The sequence below is a fragment of the Phocoena phocoena genome, chromosome 3 (assembly GCF_963924675.1).
Source record: "Phocoena phocoena chromosome 3, mPhoPho1.1, whole genome shotgun sequence".
Classification (NCBI taxonomy): Eukaryota; Metazoa; Chordata; class Mammalia; order Artiodactyla; family Phocoenidae; genus Phocoena; species Phocoena phocoena.
In genome coordinates, this window is record NC_089221.1 from 113420444 (window position 1) to 113440903 (window position 20460).

General features: G+C 49.1%; 1 protein-coding gene across 6 annotated transcripts in view; it reads right to left on the bottom strand.

Moving 5' to 3' along the window:
- The window catches only part of MACROH2A1 (macroH2A.1 histone), an 80619-nt gene that overhangs the window by 56534 nt on the left and 3625 nt on the right, over nt 1-20460 (bottom strand). For 3 of the 6 annotated variants that reach the window (XM_065874760.1, XM_065874763.1, XM_065874762.1), the window contains exon 2: nt 13750-13954. In XM_065874760.1, the coding sequence (XP_065730832.1) occupies nt 13750-13921 (172 nt within the window). In that variant the 5' untranslated portion in view covers nt 13922-13954. Of the gene's footprint in view, nt 1-13749; nt 13955-16616; nt 16735-20460 lie in introns of those variants that run through there. The other 3 variants (XM_065874764.1, XM_065874759.1, XM_065874761.1) reach the window with 2 other exon arrangements.

The window sequence follows — 20460 nt, forward strand, 5'->3', positions numbered from 1 at the left end:
TGACTCAGCAGGGGTAGCGTGGCAAGGGCAGGACCAAAGCCAGCTGCTGAGACAGCACAAGGCAAGGCCCCAGAAGGAAGGCGGAAGGACGAGGTGGCTAGGGAAGGCCAGAGGAACCTGCTCTGACCCAGGGCCTGGCTGACAGCCGGGCAGGGCCCTCTCCCCACCGCTCACTGCTTTCAAGGACTCGAAATTAATTTACAAGGAAATGGTTAATATGTATGTTTGTTTTGATATGGAAAATCACAGCCATTTGTTCTTAATTCATCTCAGGAAGGGGTGAACAATCAAGAGATGTCTGCTGACATGAAATGATTTGAAGAGTGTAATGTAAAGAGGAAACTCATTTGAAGAGCCCTGACATGGTGCCATTTCCCAGACGGACTTTTAAAGGGGAAACAAGGAGCAGAGCAGGGCTTTTGTAGGCTGCCATCCTGTGGGGGGCAGAGGCCATGCCTGTCGCCCGCGCTGACACGTGTTCCTGGACATGTGGCACAGCTTTGCCTCCTGGGAGTGGAACTGGCGACCAGATCCGAGGGAGACATCTTTTTCTACCCTTTTGGCGCTGAGTTTATCTTGTGCACAATTTATCTTTTCAAAATGTAAAAAGTAAATTGAAAACACAGCATAAATGAGAAATGGCAACTATGCTATATGCCACCCCACTGGCCTTGGCAACTGTATGTCGTAAGCACCCTCCTGCCTTGACATCTGTCCCAGCCTGCTTAATCCTGCTTCTGGAAAAAAAGATCTGACCACATGAAGACTTTTTAGGTTCTTCCATAACTGACTGTTTTTAGAGTGATATGAGTGTGTCATAGTAGGGGAGGCCCCGAAAGGGGCTGCCGCTCCTGGGGTCACCTTTACTAGCCCAGCCCTGTCTGCCTAAACGAATTCCCAATGCTGAGGGCCACTTGTCTAAGGATTTGCCTAAGCTCTGTTGCCCAGGATTCCACCTCCCCTTCACTAAGAGGACAATGAAGGGACATCAGGCAAAACCCTTTGGCCCTTCAGTCCACCCTCAGCGCTGCTGAGTGCTACAGCCTCCCCACACCCGACTGGGCACTGCCCTCCACTCTGCTCAGGGCGGCCGTCTGGTGCTTCTCCCCCAGGACCTCTGGGTCCAGCTACAGGCAGCACCTCCCACACTGACCAGACTGCCCCTTCCCTATAGCCCAGCACACGTCCCTCCAATGGCCATCACCCCTCTTGTGCTCATGCACCTCCTTCCTGTCAGGGACTACTCGTCCTTCCAGGTCCATCCCGCAGGACCCCTGTCCTGTTTGCCCACAGCAGGCCACAGGGCTGTCTTCCGCCTGACACACCCACACCACGTGCCCTTTGGCAATCACCTGTGACTGTGCAGGGCCCGTTCCTCTGGTGAGTCCACATCTGCCTCCTCGGCCAGGCTGCTGCTCTGGGGAGGACAGGAGCCAGCCATGGAGGCCTGGGCATATCCCATCCTCCTGAGATGTCCACTAAAGGCAGAGGAGATGCAAAGTGCACTGAGTAATCCCAAGCCCCAGGGCTCCCCTTTTCACTGCTAAGATTTTAGCTCCATTGAGAGCCTACAGAAATGCTCTTCTAGAGATGAGTTATTGTGCTGAGTGACCTTGGAGAAGTTATTTAAACTCCTCGAGCCTCAATTTCCTCCTAAGCAAAATAGGTGGTTTGAGGATTCAGTGAGTTACCAGATGTAAAGCACTTAGCCAATGCCTTGCACATAGTAAATGCTCAATGTACGACAGGCGTTTTATTATCTAAACCGTCCTGCCTTTGCCTGCATGCAAAGCACTGCCCTCTGTGCCCCAAAACTCACATTTTGACAAGCCACGATTTTAATCTGTGAGGGAAACTGCCAGGGCCTGGGGCAGAGGTGGGAGAGCAAAGAAAACAATGCTACTGGAGTTAAAGACCTTCATTTTCTGAATGAACAGCAGATATTGAGTTGCAGCGGTCAACATCCAGATTTACAGAGACAACAGAGAAATGTTAACCAAAGACTACCTCAGTTACCCATTACCACAGGAAGCATCCATCAGGATATCGACGGCAAAGGAAGCCGATAGATTAGCCTTTTCCAGAGGCCCTGGATTTCCACATGGTCCTCACAGTTCTGCAGGCAAGAAATGTGGGCTCTGGCAGAGAAGGAGCCTCCTTCTATACGGAGGACATATGTAAATGTCTTCTATCAAGGCCATTCGACACATGTCCCCCTGTAGACCAACACATGTCCCCCTGTAGACCCCACAGGCCTCTTGAAGTACCAGGGAACACGTTTTCTGGTCACTAGATGGAGGGCACTTGTCTAAAAAGGAAGAAGGTGGGGTGGAAGATAAAGGAAGAGAGCGGGAGGGAGGGAAGGTGGAGGCAGGGTCAGAGCTGTAGGCTGGCTGAGCAGCCTGGCAAATCCAAGGAGTGTGTGTGTGTCATCCTCTTGGCAACCAGAACTGGAGGGGGTGGTGGGAAGAGGGAGAGAGAGAGAGGCTGACTGTGGTTAGTATCCTTTGGGTTTGTCTCCTTGCTAGGACTTATTTATAGTTCTGAGAAGTGGCTTTTTGCTGTCATGGTATTTTATTCTGGGTTGACTAAACAGAGAAGCCCTCAGGCAGGGAAAGAAGGTAAGAGGGCTATAAATATATTTTATTAGTTGCTGATATTTTAACAGGAAGATATTGAGAGAAGAGATATTTGTAGAATTCTTACCTACTTCCTCCTCCTCCTCTAAGTAAGTAGTTCTTTTAAAGCCATTCTTGATGGTCATCCACAGGGGACCCAGGGGGACCTCAAGCACCTCTCCTGGGATGCTGCTACTTTAATCAGGTGGGCAGCTCCTGGCTTCCTCTGTTATTCGAGGTGCAGCTGGAGACCTCCTTTTCTGGCAGGAGTGAGAGATCAACTCTTGAAACACTCCCAGTGCCTTCCTATTTGCCACCAACAGTTGCCCTGCCACCTGCCTCTCCTCAGGCAGGTCTGGTCCAGGACGCCCTGGTGTTAATCCTAATTATGCATCATTAAAAAAACCCAGGGGTCTAGTTCAACTCTCATCCTTACCAATTTCCTGGCAGCATCTGACATTACCTACACTCCCCTCTCCAGAAATTCATCCTTCCTCTAACTAGTCTTCTTACCCTTCAACAAAAACCTATGTGATGAGGGAGGGGGTAGGGAAGGCATAGTCCCAGCCTTGGGGGTCACTAATATGTCCTTAGGGATGTCTGACCCATCACAGACACTCAGTACAAATCTGCTGAAATCAACAGTGATTCTTCGGACCCCCAGCACCCAGCTCAGCACCTTGTACCTGGTCAGAGCTTGGTAACTCTTTCACAAATAGGTCATTACAGATGAATTACTAAACCAGTGAACAAGCACTGCAGCATTCAGGCGGTGATGCAGGATGGAAGTGCAGGGATGTTCTCCAAGGCACTGTCCTGGTTTTATGGATGAGAACAAATACTCAGGATCCATGGCAGGCCGTGTGAACTACAAAGCTGTCATCCCGGGGGAAAGCAGCCCCAGGATGGCCCAGGATCCAGGCAGGCTGTCCCTCTCAGTCTCAAATCAGGACTCAAGGTTGGCTGAGGGGACCAGCGATGTTGGGGCAGGTTAGAGGCAGATCAACCACCCTCAGATTTTGGCTCAAATATAAATGTCAGTCTCTGCATATCACATGCACCCATTACATTTACTATATTTATTTTGAAATGAAAAGGGAGAAGAGTATATTTAGAAACATATACAACATATATAAGAAACTGGTAACACTGATTGTCTCTTGAGAGGAGAACTGGGTGTGTGAAAGAATAGGGAGAGAAATGCATGTCTCACTGTATGTCCTTTGGGAACATGAATTTTGTCATTGGTATGTATTACTTATTAAAGGAAACAATTACTTTGTGTAAAAATAAAAAGACAGGAAAGACCTACCAGATATGAGAAAGATATTATAAAGTATATAACTAGATAAACATACCAATGAAACAGAAAAGGAAGTCGAGAAGTAGCCCTAATTATATCTAGAAATTTCATGTATGGTAAAAGCAGTATCTCAGATCACCAGGGAAAAGACGGAATATCCAATTAATTGTGTTGAGACAGATGGGTAACCACCTGGAACAAAATTAAGTTGAGCCCTCTCCCACGCTATATATCAGGATAAATTCCAAATGGGTCAAAGTAAAAATGTAAAAAATTAAACCATAAAAATACTAAGCAAGAGCATGAGGGAATTCCTCTGCAGCCTTGGAGAGAGGTAGGCTTTCTGAACAATGACTGAAAATCCAGCAAAAACAGACTCATAAAGACTTCAGATAAACTGGGTAATCATTTCATTTATGTTAAGGCATTGCATTGTACACTTTAAATATATACAATTATATTTGTCAGTTATTCCTTAATAAAGCTGGGGAAAAGATAATTATTCAGAAAAATATATGAGAACTGTGTATAATATATATTTAAAGAAAAATTTGAAAATGAAGAGAAAACAAGATATTATAAAGAATGACCAAGCAGATTCACAAAAGAACCAAACAACTTCCAGAGTAAAAAATATCAACTGAGATTAAAAGTTCAGTGACTGAATTAAATAGCAGATAAGACACAGCTGAAGAGAGAATTAGTAAACTGGGAGATAGTTCTACAAGATAGACCAGAAGTAATTATCCAGAAAGTAATCTAGAGAGACAGAAATGAAAAATACAAATGAGATGAACAGATATGGAACTTAGATAAAACACTAATGAATGTTTAATTTGTGTTCCATAAGGAGAAAGAGACTAGAATAGAGACACTGAAGAAACAACAGCTAAAAACTTTATGGATGAGATAAAGACATGTTCAAAATCAGAGCCTGAGAAAGCTTACGACCAGAAGACCTCACTAAATGAAATTCTAAAGGATGTATAAAGTGAGCCCAGATGGAAGGTCTGAATGAAAGAGGCATGCACAGTCTGGGTCACACATTTTTCCTTGCCTAAATCCAGAATCAGTTTTGTAGTGCTTCATGCCTTCCCATTGGCCCAAGCGAAAACAGAACTTCTGGTGGGAACTCAGCTATGCATATGCTGACCCCAATGACAGAAATGAAAGCTGCATATAGTCCTTCAAAGGGGAATCATGAAGCAACAATGAGAATCCTTGACCACTGAGGTTTCCTAGGCAACATGGCTTATCTTCAAGAAAGCAGAGAGGTTTACAACAAATGGTGCTGGAACAACTAGACATCCACATGCAAAAAACTGAATCTAGACAAAGACCTAACACCCTCTGCAAAAATTAACACAAAATGGATCAGAGACCTAAATGTAAAATACAAAACTATAAAACTCCTAGAAGATAACACAGGAGGAAATTTAGATGACTTCAAGGTTTGGTGATGACTTTTTAGATACAACATCAACGGCACAATACGTGAAAAAAATTGAAACTTTTTGAAAATAAAAAAAAATCTGCTCTTTGAAATACAGTGTTGAGAGAATATGAAGTCACAGAGCAGGAGAAAATATTTGCAAAAGAAAGCAATGAGACCTTTCCTTTCTCTGATCCAAGTGATGTGGTCCAACCCCCGGGGCTGGGAGTACAGGGGACATGGGGCCACTGTTTTGTGAAGGGGGCCCAGGCCACACTTAACACTCTCCTGGACAACCTCATGGCCTCTTTAGAAGAACTGAATGAAGGACCAGATGAAAGTTCAGTTTTTGAGCTCTGCAGCAGATTCAAGTGGCCCTGGGAGAAGCACGTCCTCAAGCCGTGCTGCCGCCTCCACACCTTGGATGGGGAAGTGAAGCACTGGGGAAACTCCACCCCTCAGTGGTTTCTATGTCTGGCCTCAGCCCCGAGGTCTGACTCACCTGGGTCTGCTAACAGGCTGGCCATCTGACAACAAGTCATCAGGGAAATGTCAAGGGAACACTGTGCTAAAAAGCTGCTTTTTTCCAGCGCCCCTTGAATGTTCATCCACCACGGAATCATCTATTCCTCCTGGGAGACTGAGGAGGACTGACAATGTAGCTCTCCCTTAATGACTTCATGATTTGCTTCGTATGATCATGTACAGTGATCATCAACAGCAGATATTAATGAAAACAAATAGACTAAAATCTAACTCCCTTTCATGCATGTACACATACACACAAAAGGCATTCAGTGCCAGCGGCTATCTCTGGGCAGTGGGATTATGAGTGAGTTTTCCCTTCTTAAATTTTCAAACATAAATTACTCACATAACTGGAAAAGGGAACATACATTTAAATATAGGCTGCCAGAACACTGGAGTTTCAACTTCTGTGTTTCCAATTTTTTTCTAGTCGCAGCAACCCTCTGGCTCATTAAAATCTAGTCCTCCCTTTCAGCTGCTGAAGGGCTTTGCAGAACAGTGAGTGCTGTGGGGTTCTGGGAGCCCCAGGGAAGCATGAAGTCACTGGCAAGAGTTAGCTGGGTCCTGGCCTGAAGTGTAAGTCTAAGGTAGGGTGGTCATGCAAATAACCAAGAGACATAGGAATTCAGAGAGCCTCGGAGCATCACGGAGCCAGCCTGTCCTCTTCTCCCTGCCCTATTTTTAGCTGTGTGAGTACAGGACACAGTTGGCTGTTCCGGATAGAAAAGTGGTAAAGAGGCCAGGTAAGTGACAGAGACAACTGCAGGCTCCGCCTACCGTAATCTTCCAAGCTTATCGGATCCTTTCTTTCCCAGGCCAGAAATGCTAAGTGGATGGATGTTTGTTGAAATGAGTATCTGTGTAACAGGACACACTGCTGACAGAGGAGGCCTCTCCCTACTATACTTACAAGAGATGGGGGCAGGGATGGAGCGCAGACAATGACTAACACCAAAGGGATATGCAACATCTGACCTGAGTTATAGATTAGAAATCAAACAAGCTGAAATTTGGGATGAGGATGATCACTTTACTAGCCAAAACCAGACAGCAAGGTGTATTTTTAACAACCATCCCTCTTCCCCGGGGTTTTACTACAGGATGCAGTCAGGCACAAGGGCTAGGACTCATCCAGTCTGTAAAGCAGCCGTAAGGGTGACCTGGGTGAACCCTGTTCGTTCCCCAGGTCAGGAGCTGGCCCTGTAAACTTCCCCATGGTTAGCGAAGTACCCGCAGACAGTTTCAGACTGGAGTGCCTGCTGTGAGCGATGCCAGGTGCCTGCTAGAAGAGTGTGGAGGTCCTGGTCACTGACGAGAAACAGGAGAGGGAAGACCGAGGTCTGAGACACAGGGCATGGTGAGGGACAGGGCATGGGGAAATGGAAAAGGAGTAGGGGGTTAAGAATATGCAAGTCTGGATATCTTCATCATTTTGTAGATTAGAGCCAAAAAAGACAGAAAAAATAATTCTAGCCATGGCCTTATCCTATAAGAGGTGGAAATATAATACTATAACAGTAGGTATTTAAACAGACCAGAGCTGGGGTATCCAAATCAGCAGAACTCTCATGGTGGTCCCCTGGGGGAGCGGGGGGGGTGGTGTCTACACTTATTACAAAGTGTCAACATTCAGTCTTGAGAGCTGGCAGCCAGGGCTTCCCACCCTCCTTACTGTGGAGAAATCCTCTGAGAACAGATTTGATTTTTGCAAACAGGCTTACATCCTAGGAGGCAGGTTGGCACAATAAGCTGTGTGATCAGGCTATGTAACAGGGTTTCTGGACCAGAAAAAGAAAAAGATGTCATCAGGCGTTGGGTGAGTGCCTCCAAAGGCACTTCCCTCCAGGGTAAGTCCCATGGGCAGGGACTTTTGTCTGGCATATTAGTGACTGGCACAGCCCTGGAGAGTGGTCAGTGCATGAGTGGCTCAGCTGGGCAGAATAACTGCACAGCTTTCCCAAGTCATAGCCTCCCTGTGTGAATGCTGAAGCACCTTCTAATGTGTTGGGCCCTGTATGCAGGAGGCAGACCTAGGTCTCCTTATCTATTAGCCAAGCTCTGCGCCTCAATGTCATGAGCCAGACCAAAATGCATCCTTCATGGTGGCCTTCAGCTTTGTTTCTTCAGTTGGCACTCTTCATTTCTCATGGACCATTTCTCATGGGCCTAACCCATAAGTGTCCTCACACGGTATGGTGCAAGGTGTTTACAGGTGTTCCTTGAAAGGCTTTCTGATAAAAGTCTGGGAACCACTACATGTCACAGTTCCCTCCCTTGGGGATTCATGGGACACCAGTATATTAAAGGCTCTGAAAAGTCCTGCAGTAAAGAGAGCGGTTTCTCGGTGGTACCCAAACTAAAACCAGTTCCTTTACTCAGGAACTCAACAAAGGTATTCACATATCCATCTCAAAAGAGGGAGTGTGAATCTAGCCATCTCCTACTTTCACCCATAGAGCCTTATGTTTTGGTGGACTACCTCTTAAATTTCACCAAACACCTCGGTTCTGCTGAACACAGTCCGACCAATGCTGACCCAGAGTGCTCTGCATCCATCGAATCATAGCATGGTTGCTTTTTGCTCTTCCACACACTTCTCATTCCCCCTGCTACCCCCACTGTAGGACTCCAGTGCTTCTAACTTGTCCCTTAGACCTGCCCTATTCCCCTACTGGTCTGTGGGCTTGTGTGTCCCCAACATCAATGGAAGTTCCACTAGGGCAAAAGCCATGTCACGTGTTCCTTATTTCATGTCTCCTATACCTTCCAGCACAGAGCAGTGCTGTACTGAGCAGAGCGAAGAAACTCCAAAGAGGCTTTCTGAGCTGAACTAATTCAAGTTCCCTGTAAATATCATTTAAGAAAAAAGTACCACAGTAATATGGGGACAAAGATGATGCCTCAAAGAAACTACCTCAGTTTCCCCCTGATAATACTTATTTTTATCCATCATTTATTGAGTGTTTGGTAGGAATGCTGGCTAAATTCATAAGATGCAATATCAATCTTCAAAGCAACCCCAAGAGGTGGGGCTACTATCATCACCTACGCTGGAAGGCCAAGGGCCAAAGAGTTGAGAATGGACTGCCCTGGGGCACTGAGAAGACCAGCAAACAGCATCACATTCCTCAGGAGGAGCTCTGGGAAGAGTCAGAAGGGCTGCCAGGCACATAGAGGTGTGCAGAAGGAGCTGTCTGGTTGCCAGACTTAAGCTTGTTCCAGATGTTGCCTTTTCCTTTTAAGTTTGGCAGATGATTGGGCTCTGCACCCAAGAGGAGAAACAGATGCCAGCTTCAAGTTTCACAGCAAGACGCAAGGCCACATCCTCCTCCCACATCCACCCCAGCCTTGAACAGACCCTAAGGAGGAGTACTTACCCACGAAGTACTCCATGAGTGAGCATGGTCCCTCACCCCCGAAGACATGCTCTCCACAGGAGATCATCTATCTGGGCTCTGATGGCCCCTGGCCTGCTGGGCTGCTGCCTGTCCAGATGCTCTAATGTTGATCTGGCCTCAGCTCTGGCCTAACACAGGCCCAGGGCTGGGCATGCTCAGCTCCTAGCTAACCAGAAAACCCTTCAAGGTTTTCATGAGTGTGCCAGGAGCTCAGGACAGAAGTGGCCTTCAATACCAGACAGAAGAGTTTGGTTAACAGGGCACCTTGGTGTTGAGGGTGATTCAGGCTTGAGGAGGGGTCAAATGGCAGCTTGAAATAAACCAGAGCAAGTAGGCCTGAAACAGCCAAGATGTTCTACAGGTGCCTGATGAAAGGACACCACGCATGAGTGGGCAGTGACAGCCTCCATCGCCATCCCTAAAGGAAGTGGGCAACCCTCAGTTACCTCAGCAGCCAGAGCAGGATTACTGGGGACCCCTCCCTCTGCTTTTACGCTACCAGTTGGCATTGGGGCACCTACACTGTGCAGGCACAGAAAAGCACTTCACGTGCATCCACTCATTTCCACCTCATAGTAACTCTATGACACAGTGACTGTAACCCCCATTTCACAGATAATAAAACTGCAGCTTGGGGATGTGAGTGACCTGCCTAAGACCACAGCGAAGAAATGGCAGCTCTGACACCAAGGTTCACGCTCTTAACCACCTGGCTCTGCTGCCTCTACCTGATTCTACTGAACATCGTGGCACCCCAAGTGGTGCCCCTGGCTGGCCACCAAGGAGATGTCAGCTCCTTGCTCCAGAGCTACCTGTTCCTAGGTGGGCCCTGCAGCTAGCTCAGCAACTCCTGAGCATCCAGACCCCTCCTCATCTCTCCACCGGGGCCTTCTCACAGGAGGAGGCCTGGCCCAGCCATTTCAAAAGAGCATTGTGTGACACCCCATCACCATGCCTGCAATTGTGTAGGCCACCTGTAAGAGAAGAAAACAATCCCTCCATAGGGCCCTTCAGGTGACAACTGGACAAGCAGGGCAGCTCTGGTCAACTGGTTAACAAGCATCCTCCAGGAAATGTTTTCTGAAACCTACTCCCAGCACATGCAGTCCTACATCATCACTGCCCTTTTCTTGCCTGTACCTGCCTCTGGACAAAGCTCTTTGGGCTGGGGGGAGGTCTTGTTCTGGCTTATATCTCAGCACCGGACACACCGTAGCTCTCAATGAGGACCTGCGGAATGGGTGGTACTTCCTTCAGATGCCTTGTGTTGGAGAATGATGTCTGGGCCACATCCTTGACTCGGCCCTAAGCTGCATGAGCGCTGCTCTCCTGGCTTCTCCCAGCTCTGGGAAGAGGCTGGCACCCAGTAGGTGCACTGTGCGCAGGTGAGTGGGTGGCAGAACCCCTTTCCCAGCCCTCGCAGGGCTGGCTGGCACCGTCTCCTTCTCCAGGTCTCAGCTGATGTCTCCTCCTCAACGAAGCCCTCCTGGGCCACATCATCACCTGGGTCCCTCTGTCCTGTGTACAGCCTCCACAGCACTCAGCACAGTCAGTAACCATCTGGGTTGGCTAGTTCTGTCTCCCAGACTAGACTGTGAGAGCTCCACAGAGCAGAGACCGTTTCCTCCCCAGTCATTCCTGTGCACTCATACAGAGCCTGGCATGGTCAGGCTCACAGCAGGTGCTCAGTAAGTATGAATGGGTGGGAAAGGGTCTTCAGTGAAACAAGAGCAAAGAGCAAGAGCGAGCTGGCCCACCTTTACTTCTCTCTCAGGGACCAAAACCAAAGTTCTGAGCAGGCAGATGCCCAGGACTTCCCAATATCCACGTGCCCCCACATCTCAGCCCGAGGGGCTCAGGGCAGATCACCGCCTAAGAGCAGTGAGGGTGGGGGTGCAGCACTGTCCTGATGGGGGGAATGGAGCAATGCTTCACTGGATGTGGCCCCAGAACTCAGCTCCTGTCCCATAAGGCAACCAGACACAAGTGACCACCAACAGTGATTGAGTATAGTGCTCAGGACGTCCCTCAAGGCCTCGTCACACAGACCAGGTACCCAGTCGGGGGCAGGCACTGGGCAGCAGTCACATAATGACTCAGCACTGCGTATAGGCAGAGGAAATGGCTCAGATTCAGCTAATAGCTCTGCTGGAAGCACTTGGTAAAATTTAAAAATATATATTACTCTTTAATATACAGGGGTTAACATGGCTAACGCCAAAGTAAGGATTTCCCTTGAGCGACTTGGCCAGCTCTAGGGCTGGGCTGCCCTGTCCCACCCCTCTTTGGGACCACTACTGCACCTATGACAGCCAGAGACAGGCACAGTTGGTGGGGAGGCTGCAGGGTCTCAAGGTCCGTTCCCATGAGAACGGACCGGCTGACCTGGCCCTCATGAGCACTGCACTCAGTTTCAGAGCCAACCAGGCATAGAGAAGGAAGACGTACAGATTTTCTGTGCGGCGCGGACAGTAGTTGCCTCAGACATGATGGGGCAGTGGTATCCCCCCACCAACGCCCTGCTAACTGAAAAGAGGAAGCTTGACAGAAGAAACGAAACTGCTATTGTATTTGACCTAACGAACGTGTCTATGAACACCCCCAGTGTCACTCCAGTGCCGGGGGCATCACAGCATTCGGGAACCAGGAAACACCGGCTGGCTGGGTTTGCACATCATGTCAGCTTTCCCATTATACTCAAACAAAGCCCCTCTCATAGCAGCCTGGAGTTGGTGAAGCAGGGACTGCTGTCTCCATTTGATTTGTAAGGAAATTGGGGTCCAGAGAGGTTAAGTGACTCTCTCTGGGTCACACAGCATGTAAACTGCCGGGCCAGACCTTAAAAATGTTCTCCAAGTCCTATCTAGTGACGTCTTCCCTGGTCTCCCTGGCTGACTGCCTGTGTTATACATGGTTCTCCTGGATGTGACACATAAATTCTGGGCCTCTGTTTCCTCATCCGCATAGTGAGAAGAATCAGGCCTACTTCATGCTACCAGCCATGCCACCTACGAGTCTCTGACAAGCAGAGGGTCCAAATATGTGACAAGTTCCAAATATGTGCAAAGGCCTCACAACTATAACCCCAATTACTTTTTACGCCTAGACTCTTTTAACAGAACACAAAAAAACTCTATAACCCTCATGACTGTGTTCTCTGTGGGGGGAACCTTGGTGTTGTCTTATTGAGAGGCCTGGGATAGCAGGAAGTGACCCAGCTCTTCTACTGCCTGACCACTTCCGTTTGGAAGAGGCGCCTTGTCTTGTTGAGTCTCTCCTTTCTGGCTCTAGGGAGACAGCTGCCCCTGCCTGCCACCTACCCTGATGGTGTATGGAAGCAAAAAGTGGTAAAAGTATTACAAAAGGAGAGCGGGATGTGCATCCCTTCTCAAGTACTTCCTGGTTATATGTGACCCTAGGCAAATTTTTTTATGCCCAGAGGTTGTTTTTCTCCTTACTAAAAATGGGGGGTGGTATCCCTGCCCAGCTGGCCTCCCACAGTTGCCATGGAGCCACCAATAAGACCAATAACATTATATCTGGGAAAAGGACCAAGGACGCCCCTGAAGAGATGGCCGATTCCAAGACTAGGGCAGGGGAAGGTCAGGGGGAGATGAGACTATCTCATTATGTTGGAAAGCAAGGAAACGTACAGAAACGGATGGAGAGGGGGCAGAAGGACACAGAAACCAGCTTGAAGATCAAATTTGAGACAATGTGACCATCATAACGAGTAATGACACGATAGTGTATAACACACTAAATTTTAAAAATCTGTGAACCAACACTGATAGAACAAAAAATAAAAAGAAGGGAAGGGCAGAAGGAAAGCTTTTCTTAACAGAAGAATGCCAACTAACAAATGTAGGAAAAATAACAGAAATAGAAAAATCACTATTTTATAACCGTCATAGTTATATAACCGTCATAGCACAGATCCAGGTAAGATCATCAAGGAATGCTAAAGCCAGTGGGTGACAGATTGTGATCCAGGATGTGCAGAAATGCACAGATACCACCTTGATCGAATGACTAAAGCAAAGATCACTAATGATAGGACAAACCCACAGCAGGTGCCTTCTGACACGATGCCAGAGAAGGACTTAACATCCCTTACGGAATTCTCCTACCAAAACATTGAACCTAAATCCAAGCCTTAGGCCAACCCAGATTAAAGGACATTCTGCAAAACAACTGGACTGGGCTCTCCAGAAACGTCCAAGTGCGCGCGCACACACGCACACATGCACGCACACACACACACACACACTCACATATACACAGGGTGGAGGGAGATAAAGCAAGTGGGACAACATGTTAACAACTGTCGAATCTAGGTAAAAATGTTCACTGTACTGTTCTCGTAACTTTTCTGTAGGTTTGAAAAATTTCAAAATAAAAGAAATGAACAAGGTCCTCCTACCAATCCTTGGAAAGCTGTGGTGTCTGCAGTGACTCGGGCACACTCACCTGTCAGGTACTCCAGGACGGCGGCCATGTACACAGGCGCGCCCACTCCGATCCTGTACTTGGGGTGGCCTTTCTTGATGTACCGCAGCATCCGGCCCACAGGGAAGATGACTCCTGCCTTGGCGGACCGGGAGGTCTTGGTGGACTTCTTCTTCCCACCCCGGCTGGACATGGCGGTGGCCCTGGAGATGGATCAGTAAACACACTGTGGAGGCAAGAGACACATGGGTCAGGATTACTGGGGACAGGGCATCTCCCCTTTCCCCATGCCTCTGGCCCCTGGAAGAAATGGGTTGTGCCAGCAGATGCCACTGCCTGCAGCCGCTGAGCCCCACAAGCCCAGTTTCTGCATTCTGCCGGTGTGCTTCAGCCCTGGAAAAGAGAACAGCTTCGCTTTTCACGTTTTATACCATGACATCAATTTTATCGGCCACTTCCATATAAATGTTACTCTGACAATGACTGCTCTTAAGTGCCTCGCCTTTACGCCACATGATGTAAAAGACAATGGGATTTCTTGGCTACAATCTATACGCTTGTTTAATAATTGTATTTTCATACACTTGAGACCAGGGCTGATAAATTTGCTGAAGCCTTCATAAAAGAAAAGAAAACTATGTCACCTGCCCCTAGAATGAAGATGTAAGGCATATACCTAGGTTCTCTGATGAAAGCAGTACCCCTACCTTAAGGTCCTTTATCTGTGAGAGGCAAGAACAGCTCACAGGAGCTCAGTGGGCAGTCAGGTTGGAGTTAAGAGGCCCTCTGAGCACAGGCCTGTCCTTAGAGAAGAGGGAGGAGAGTTCTTCCTTCCTTGGACCCCACCCCCCCATCCAAAATGCCCCTCAGTCCGAAGGATCCCCCCACTTCAACACCTACTGTGGAGTCCTCTCTTTTCCACCCCGACTGTGCCTGGATCCAGGTCACCACTATCCTAACCAAACGATTACAAACGATCTACCTGCCCTCCACTGGCTGGGCTATCTCCGTACACACAAATCTGAATACGTCACGGCCCAGGTCTTAAAGCTTTCCCTGCTGCCACAATTCCCAAGATAAAATCAGGACCCTTGGACTGTCACGAAACGCCCTAGAAATCTAGGCCTGGCACACCCATCTAGTTTTACCTGTGCTTCCTTAGGTCTAAACGCAAACACAGGCAGTGTCCCCAAATGCCCTCCTCCACCGTGGCTGTGCCTGTTAGCCAGGACCTCCTTTACCCTTCATGCTTCTTTTCTGCCCTCTGTCAACCCCTCCCTGAGTGCTCCATCCTCTGGGCTCCTACGTGCTTCACACCACAGCACTGACGTGCACACGCCCCCGCCCCAACCCGCCGTCTCTCCCATCACACTGCAAGGTCTCAGAGGGCTGCCCCCAACTGTATACCTAGTGTAGCACCACACAGTAAGGTCACAAATGTTCACTGAGAGCATTCAAGTCGCTCATGCATTCACTTCAGGAATTATGCTGGGGAATGGAGACAGCAGCGCACGAGACAGATGTGGTTCCTGTTCTCCCAGAGCTGGCGGGGAAGAGCAACAACAAATAACCCGACAATCATTCAAATGGTAACTGTGAAAGGCCAGTGCAGGGTGCTGGGAGAGGGGCTATGCAGAGCCCTAAGCCTGTTCTGGGGCGTCAGACATGCCTTCCCTCGAAGTCACTGATGCTCAGACCACTGAGTAAAATGGGCAGGTCTCTCATCTTCTCGGAAACTGAGGTCAGGCTCCACGGTGTGTGGGCCCCTCCAGCTGCCACAGTCCATGTCTCTATGACCATGGAAGCCACAAAGTTAGGAGTCCTTGTTACTCTGACACCCGACCCTACATTCAAGATATGCATGGTCTATACCTAACATCAGTGTGACCCCCAAGATCATCTCAGATCACATGCCTAACAGAGAGATGGCCAAAACAGCAGAGAGCAGAATTCCTGGACACTCTGGGGCAGCTGTGCTGACTGGCTCACCAGAATTAAGGGGGCTCAAGGCCTCTGTGATGAGAACCCTGTATTTCACCCTGTCAAGGGGGGCACCAAGTCTTAACTGTTCACTGACTGCTAAAGAGAGTCCCAGAAGGGTCTGGTTTTTCTGAAACAATTGGTTGGCTCCATTTCTTCTGTAATGAGCTCTATTTTAAAACATTCCCTGCAAACAGGTGCCCATGCTCACTCTGAGCAGGAAATGGTATGTGTACACGTGTGTGCATGTGTGTTTGCAGGGAAAAGCTGTAACTGGGCTCCTAGCAGTCTTCTGCTTTAATGCAAATGTGTTTCACAGACCAACCCCATTCCTTTGGCCTAAGAGCTTTGACATCTGAATGCTTCCCCCTTCCAGAAGGAGAAGCCTGTTCTTATTGGAGCACAGACTCCAGCTCTGTCTACAGGCGGACCTGTCTGGGTATGTTTGGGGCTGCCTTTGTGGGAATGGGACAATGTCCTGTCCCAGAGAGGAGCCACTACCATTGAGGGACCTGATGGGTCCTAGACACGCTTATTCTTCAAAAGTAATGCTCCTGGGGTTTCCCTCTGACTTGAGTCAAGAGTCTTAGTCGACATGCTGGTGACTCCCGGGTCCCTAACCCGGTGCACACCTGGTTGCTGAGCCCCAGAGCTCCGTTCTAACTGCCTGCGGCAGGGCCTACTTGTTAAGTCCCACAGGCAGGTGAACTCATCTGGGTTTCTCCAGCCCCAACGGTGGCAAAACCATGCATCAAGCTGCCAGGCGGGAGTCACCCTGTCCCTGTTTCTCTGCCCACCACCACAGCTCCCAGTCATTAGTGAAGTTCAACGGAGGCTGCCCTAACTTCTCAAGCCTCTTCCCTTCTCTTCGCCCTCCCTGCCTTGGTTCAGCTCCCACTATTTCTCACCTGTTCTCCCCAGCACCAGTCTCTCTCCATGGACACCAGAGGATCTCTGCCCACTTTGCTGGTTCCCCATCACCCTGAGCCAGCCACAAACAGCATCCTTCAACTACTTCTGCAGCACTGCTTCCTGCCACCCGTGCCCAGGCTGATGTCCCAGGCTGCCCCTGAATTCCTGACCTGTGAAGCTGTGTCCAGAATGTTTTTATACATGCTGCTTCCCCTGCCTGAAACACCCTTTGTCCTCTTGCCAACCTGCTGAACTGATGCTCACACAACCCCTCTCCTCGGTCCTGACCATGGAATTGCTCACTGCTCTGTGTTCCCACAGAACATACCCTGGCACATATCTGTGTGCCTGCCTCCCCAACTCGACTCAACCTGGAGCTACTCCATGCCAGGTGCTGTAGTCAACTCATCTGTAGCTCCCCAGGTCCCAGGAAAGATCTTAAACATCACTGCCACTCTGCTGATAGAAGAACATCTTCACGTCTTATTTGGAGTCAGGCTCCGCTCTGATAGAGTAGCCCAAGTTTTCATCCCCTCCCCAAGGGGCCTGTCCTGAAGGGATTCTGTTCCTCACCCCTCCTCATGTGCTTCCTGCACTTCTAACTATAAATCCCCAAGCTGCAGCCACAGCTCTGAAAGGATTCTGACTGAGCCATGCAGCCTCATGACATCCAGTAACCTGTGGTGGTTTTTAAAACATCATTCGGAAACCGATGTGCAATCTCCAGATCAACCAATCAACGAACATGCTGGGTCCGTCCTGCTCTTCAGAGGTCTATGGGATGCGGGCAGCTATGGCCAGGCACCAACGTGGGGGGAGAGAGTGGCTGTGACAGAAGTGGCTGTTGAGCACTGTGGTTAATAACTCGAATTCCAAAGTCAGTCTGACCTGATTCAAGTCACAGCCCCACCACTGAAAGCCTATGCGTCCTAGGTTAGCTGCTGTAACAAATAAGCGCCCCCAGCTTACTTCTCACTTGTGAAAAGTCCAAAGTGGCTTCCATGACTGGCTGGTGCTTCTCTGCGGGATGATTTGTGGATCCAGACTCCTCCCACCCTTCAATGCACAATTCAGGGTTTACTACTGGAGGGAAAGGGCCATGGAGGACAACACATGGGGGCTTTCAGAGGCCAGGCCTGGAAGTGGGGCACATCACCCCTGACTGTGATCCACCCACTAGAATGTGGTCACATGGCCACACCTAACCGCAAGAGAGATTGGGAAATGGCCTCCAGCTATGTGCTCCGAAGAAAAGAGGAAACAGCCAGTCTCTGTAACCTGACAAACCAACTTGAAAGCTGACCCTGAAACCAGGGTCTGAGTGACCAGTCAAAGCCTACTTTGACCCATGTCCTGTGTCTAGCCTTTTCTGAGAGACGGACAGTCCTACGTCATGGAGGAAGTGGCTTCTTCTGAATTCACCTTCTCTTCAGGGCACTGAGCTTGCCCACAGGAGAAACAGCAATAGTACCTTATCGAACTAACAAAGCTGTGTCCTTCCTTCCTGGACTCGTCCACCAGGGGGGCTCCCTGTTCAGCACACCAGAAGCCCTCAGCCCTGTAGAGGGCCCCGCAGGCTTTGAAGACAGTGACAGGTCTTCAGGCAACCCTGGCGTTCGTTACTGAACATTAGCTTGGCGGTCTTTTTGACTGTTATCAGGCCAGGAAATGAAAATTCTGTGGTTGGTCCTGAAGGGATCTCTGTGGTCTTTATCTCTGCAACTCCTCCAACAATCAATCATTCACAATAGACATGAACCGTGTTTGCAGAAACCCAAAGTTCACACAGAGACACACTGGAGCCAGGCTCGAGTGAGAAGCAGGTCTTTGATGACAAGCCCCCCAGCGATTGAGATGAGACCCCGACAACGTGATCTGTCCTCAAAGCACAGGACAAATGAGAAGCCTGGCTGTGAGGATTCCATGAATAAAATGGACACGAAAACAAGGAGGAGGGGCAACAGAGTTCAGGAGGGGAAACGGCCACCCTACCACACCGTTCTATCCCTCACCAACAGGGCACCCTCACTGGTTCCTAAGTGCGCTGCAAGCCACCTTCATTCCCGCTTCCACCCTTCGGCACATGCCACTCGCTCAGTCTGGAACACTCTCTCCAGCCCTCAGTCTGGGGCAATCCTACCTAGTGGTCCCAACATGTCCTCTGGCGATGGAGACCCATTCCTGCAGTGGCTGTGCCGTGTGGCCCCCAGTCCCAGTCTAGTGTGGAGCAGCCCCATGCCCAGACTCTAGCTTTACACGCAAGGTCCTGCTGACCTCCGGCTCATCTCTTCCTCTTTCCAGCAATGAGGGCTCCACCAGGCTGAATCGCTCTCAGTTTCCTCAGTAGACACTCCTGCGGTGGCCCCTGAGCCCAGCGAAAAATCCCTTATAATGCACCTCAGCCACCACGGAAGTATGTTCAACTGCTTTTCTCAGTCTTATATAAAGTGCTTTGCAAGTGCAGTTTCCAGCCCCTCCCTCCAACATGATTGCCACTCCGGATCCAACTTATATAAACATTCTAAAGCCAACTATCCCACTCTTAGCACTTCTTACACTGTATCACCACTGCCTATTTCCTTGTCTGTCTTGACCGCATGCACCAGGCTGCTCTGCTCCCCACTGTATCTCTAAGAACCTACCACCCAGCCACGTTCCTGAGAGGCCCTCAAATGCTGGCTGGGTTGGGACTGATTAGTTACAGTGGATGGGGTTCTCCTGACAAAAATGAGGGCAGCATTTCCAAAGGCCACAGGACTCAGAGATGTGGCAAGTGAGACACCAGTCCGGGACCTTCTTTGGGACCCTTCGTGTGGGAGCCCAGACCCTCAAAATTCAGGGAGCTTGTGGAGGTACCTTGGGGATTCCCAGGAAGGGAACACCGCAATTTCCCCGATGGCTGAGGCTGGAGCCTGCAGAGGCCTTCTGACTCCCTGACCATCCTATGGCTCCAGCAATCTCTCTTCTTGCCATAAGATGGGCACCGTAACACAGACCAGAGGAAAGTACTGACCTTCCTCATATCTGTAAGACACTGACCTCTGTAAAAGATGCAGCATAGAAAACTTAAATAATCAGGACACTCACAAAACCACTGGAATGGTCAATGGTGAAGTCTTTTATTATCTAAGCAATGAACGTGTGCATATTGATCTTGAGTAAAATATTGATTAGAACGGCTAGGGGGCTGCGAGTCAGACAGCCCTATCTCCAGCACCCGAGGATGGAGCAATCTGAGCTATCAGTGCTCGCTGTTACAGAGCGAGGACTGCCCCATCCACTCCCTGCCGCTGGATAAAGGCCCACGTGTCCACATGCATTTGTCACCTTCCCATCAACTCCAATCACAAAGGCAAACCTGAGACACTTAATTCTGAAGCGCAGGACACTAATCCTGTTTACTGCATTCTCTTCCGTTTACTATCATACCAAATGATTAACGGTGTTGTTGCTGTCATGTCCCCAGAGGCATGTGGATATACTACACAACTATCACTCACAGAGCAGGGGTTCACAAGCTGCACTCTGATTGGCTCAGAACAGAGACTTGGTCTGGTACTCCGGCCAATCAGGAAAAACATCTCTCTCCATTCATAAAACACTACACCATAAAATGAGGCGGATGATTAAAGAACTTACAGTCCACCCTCAGTGAACCAAGGGACTGCAAACAAGGAGAGAAGGATAAATTGAGACAGTAAGTAAACCCTAAACCACACATTTTGTTCCAGCAGATACTACTCTCCTCATGTGTTAGGTTTTTCATGACGGGAAAAAAACAAAAGCTGAACACAAGTGTTACTCACTACAAGCAGGTACAGTTAGCAGGAAGCTAGTCTG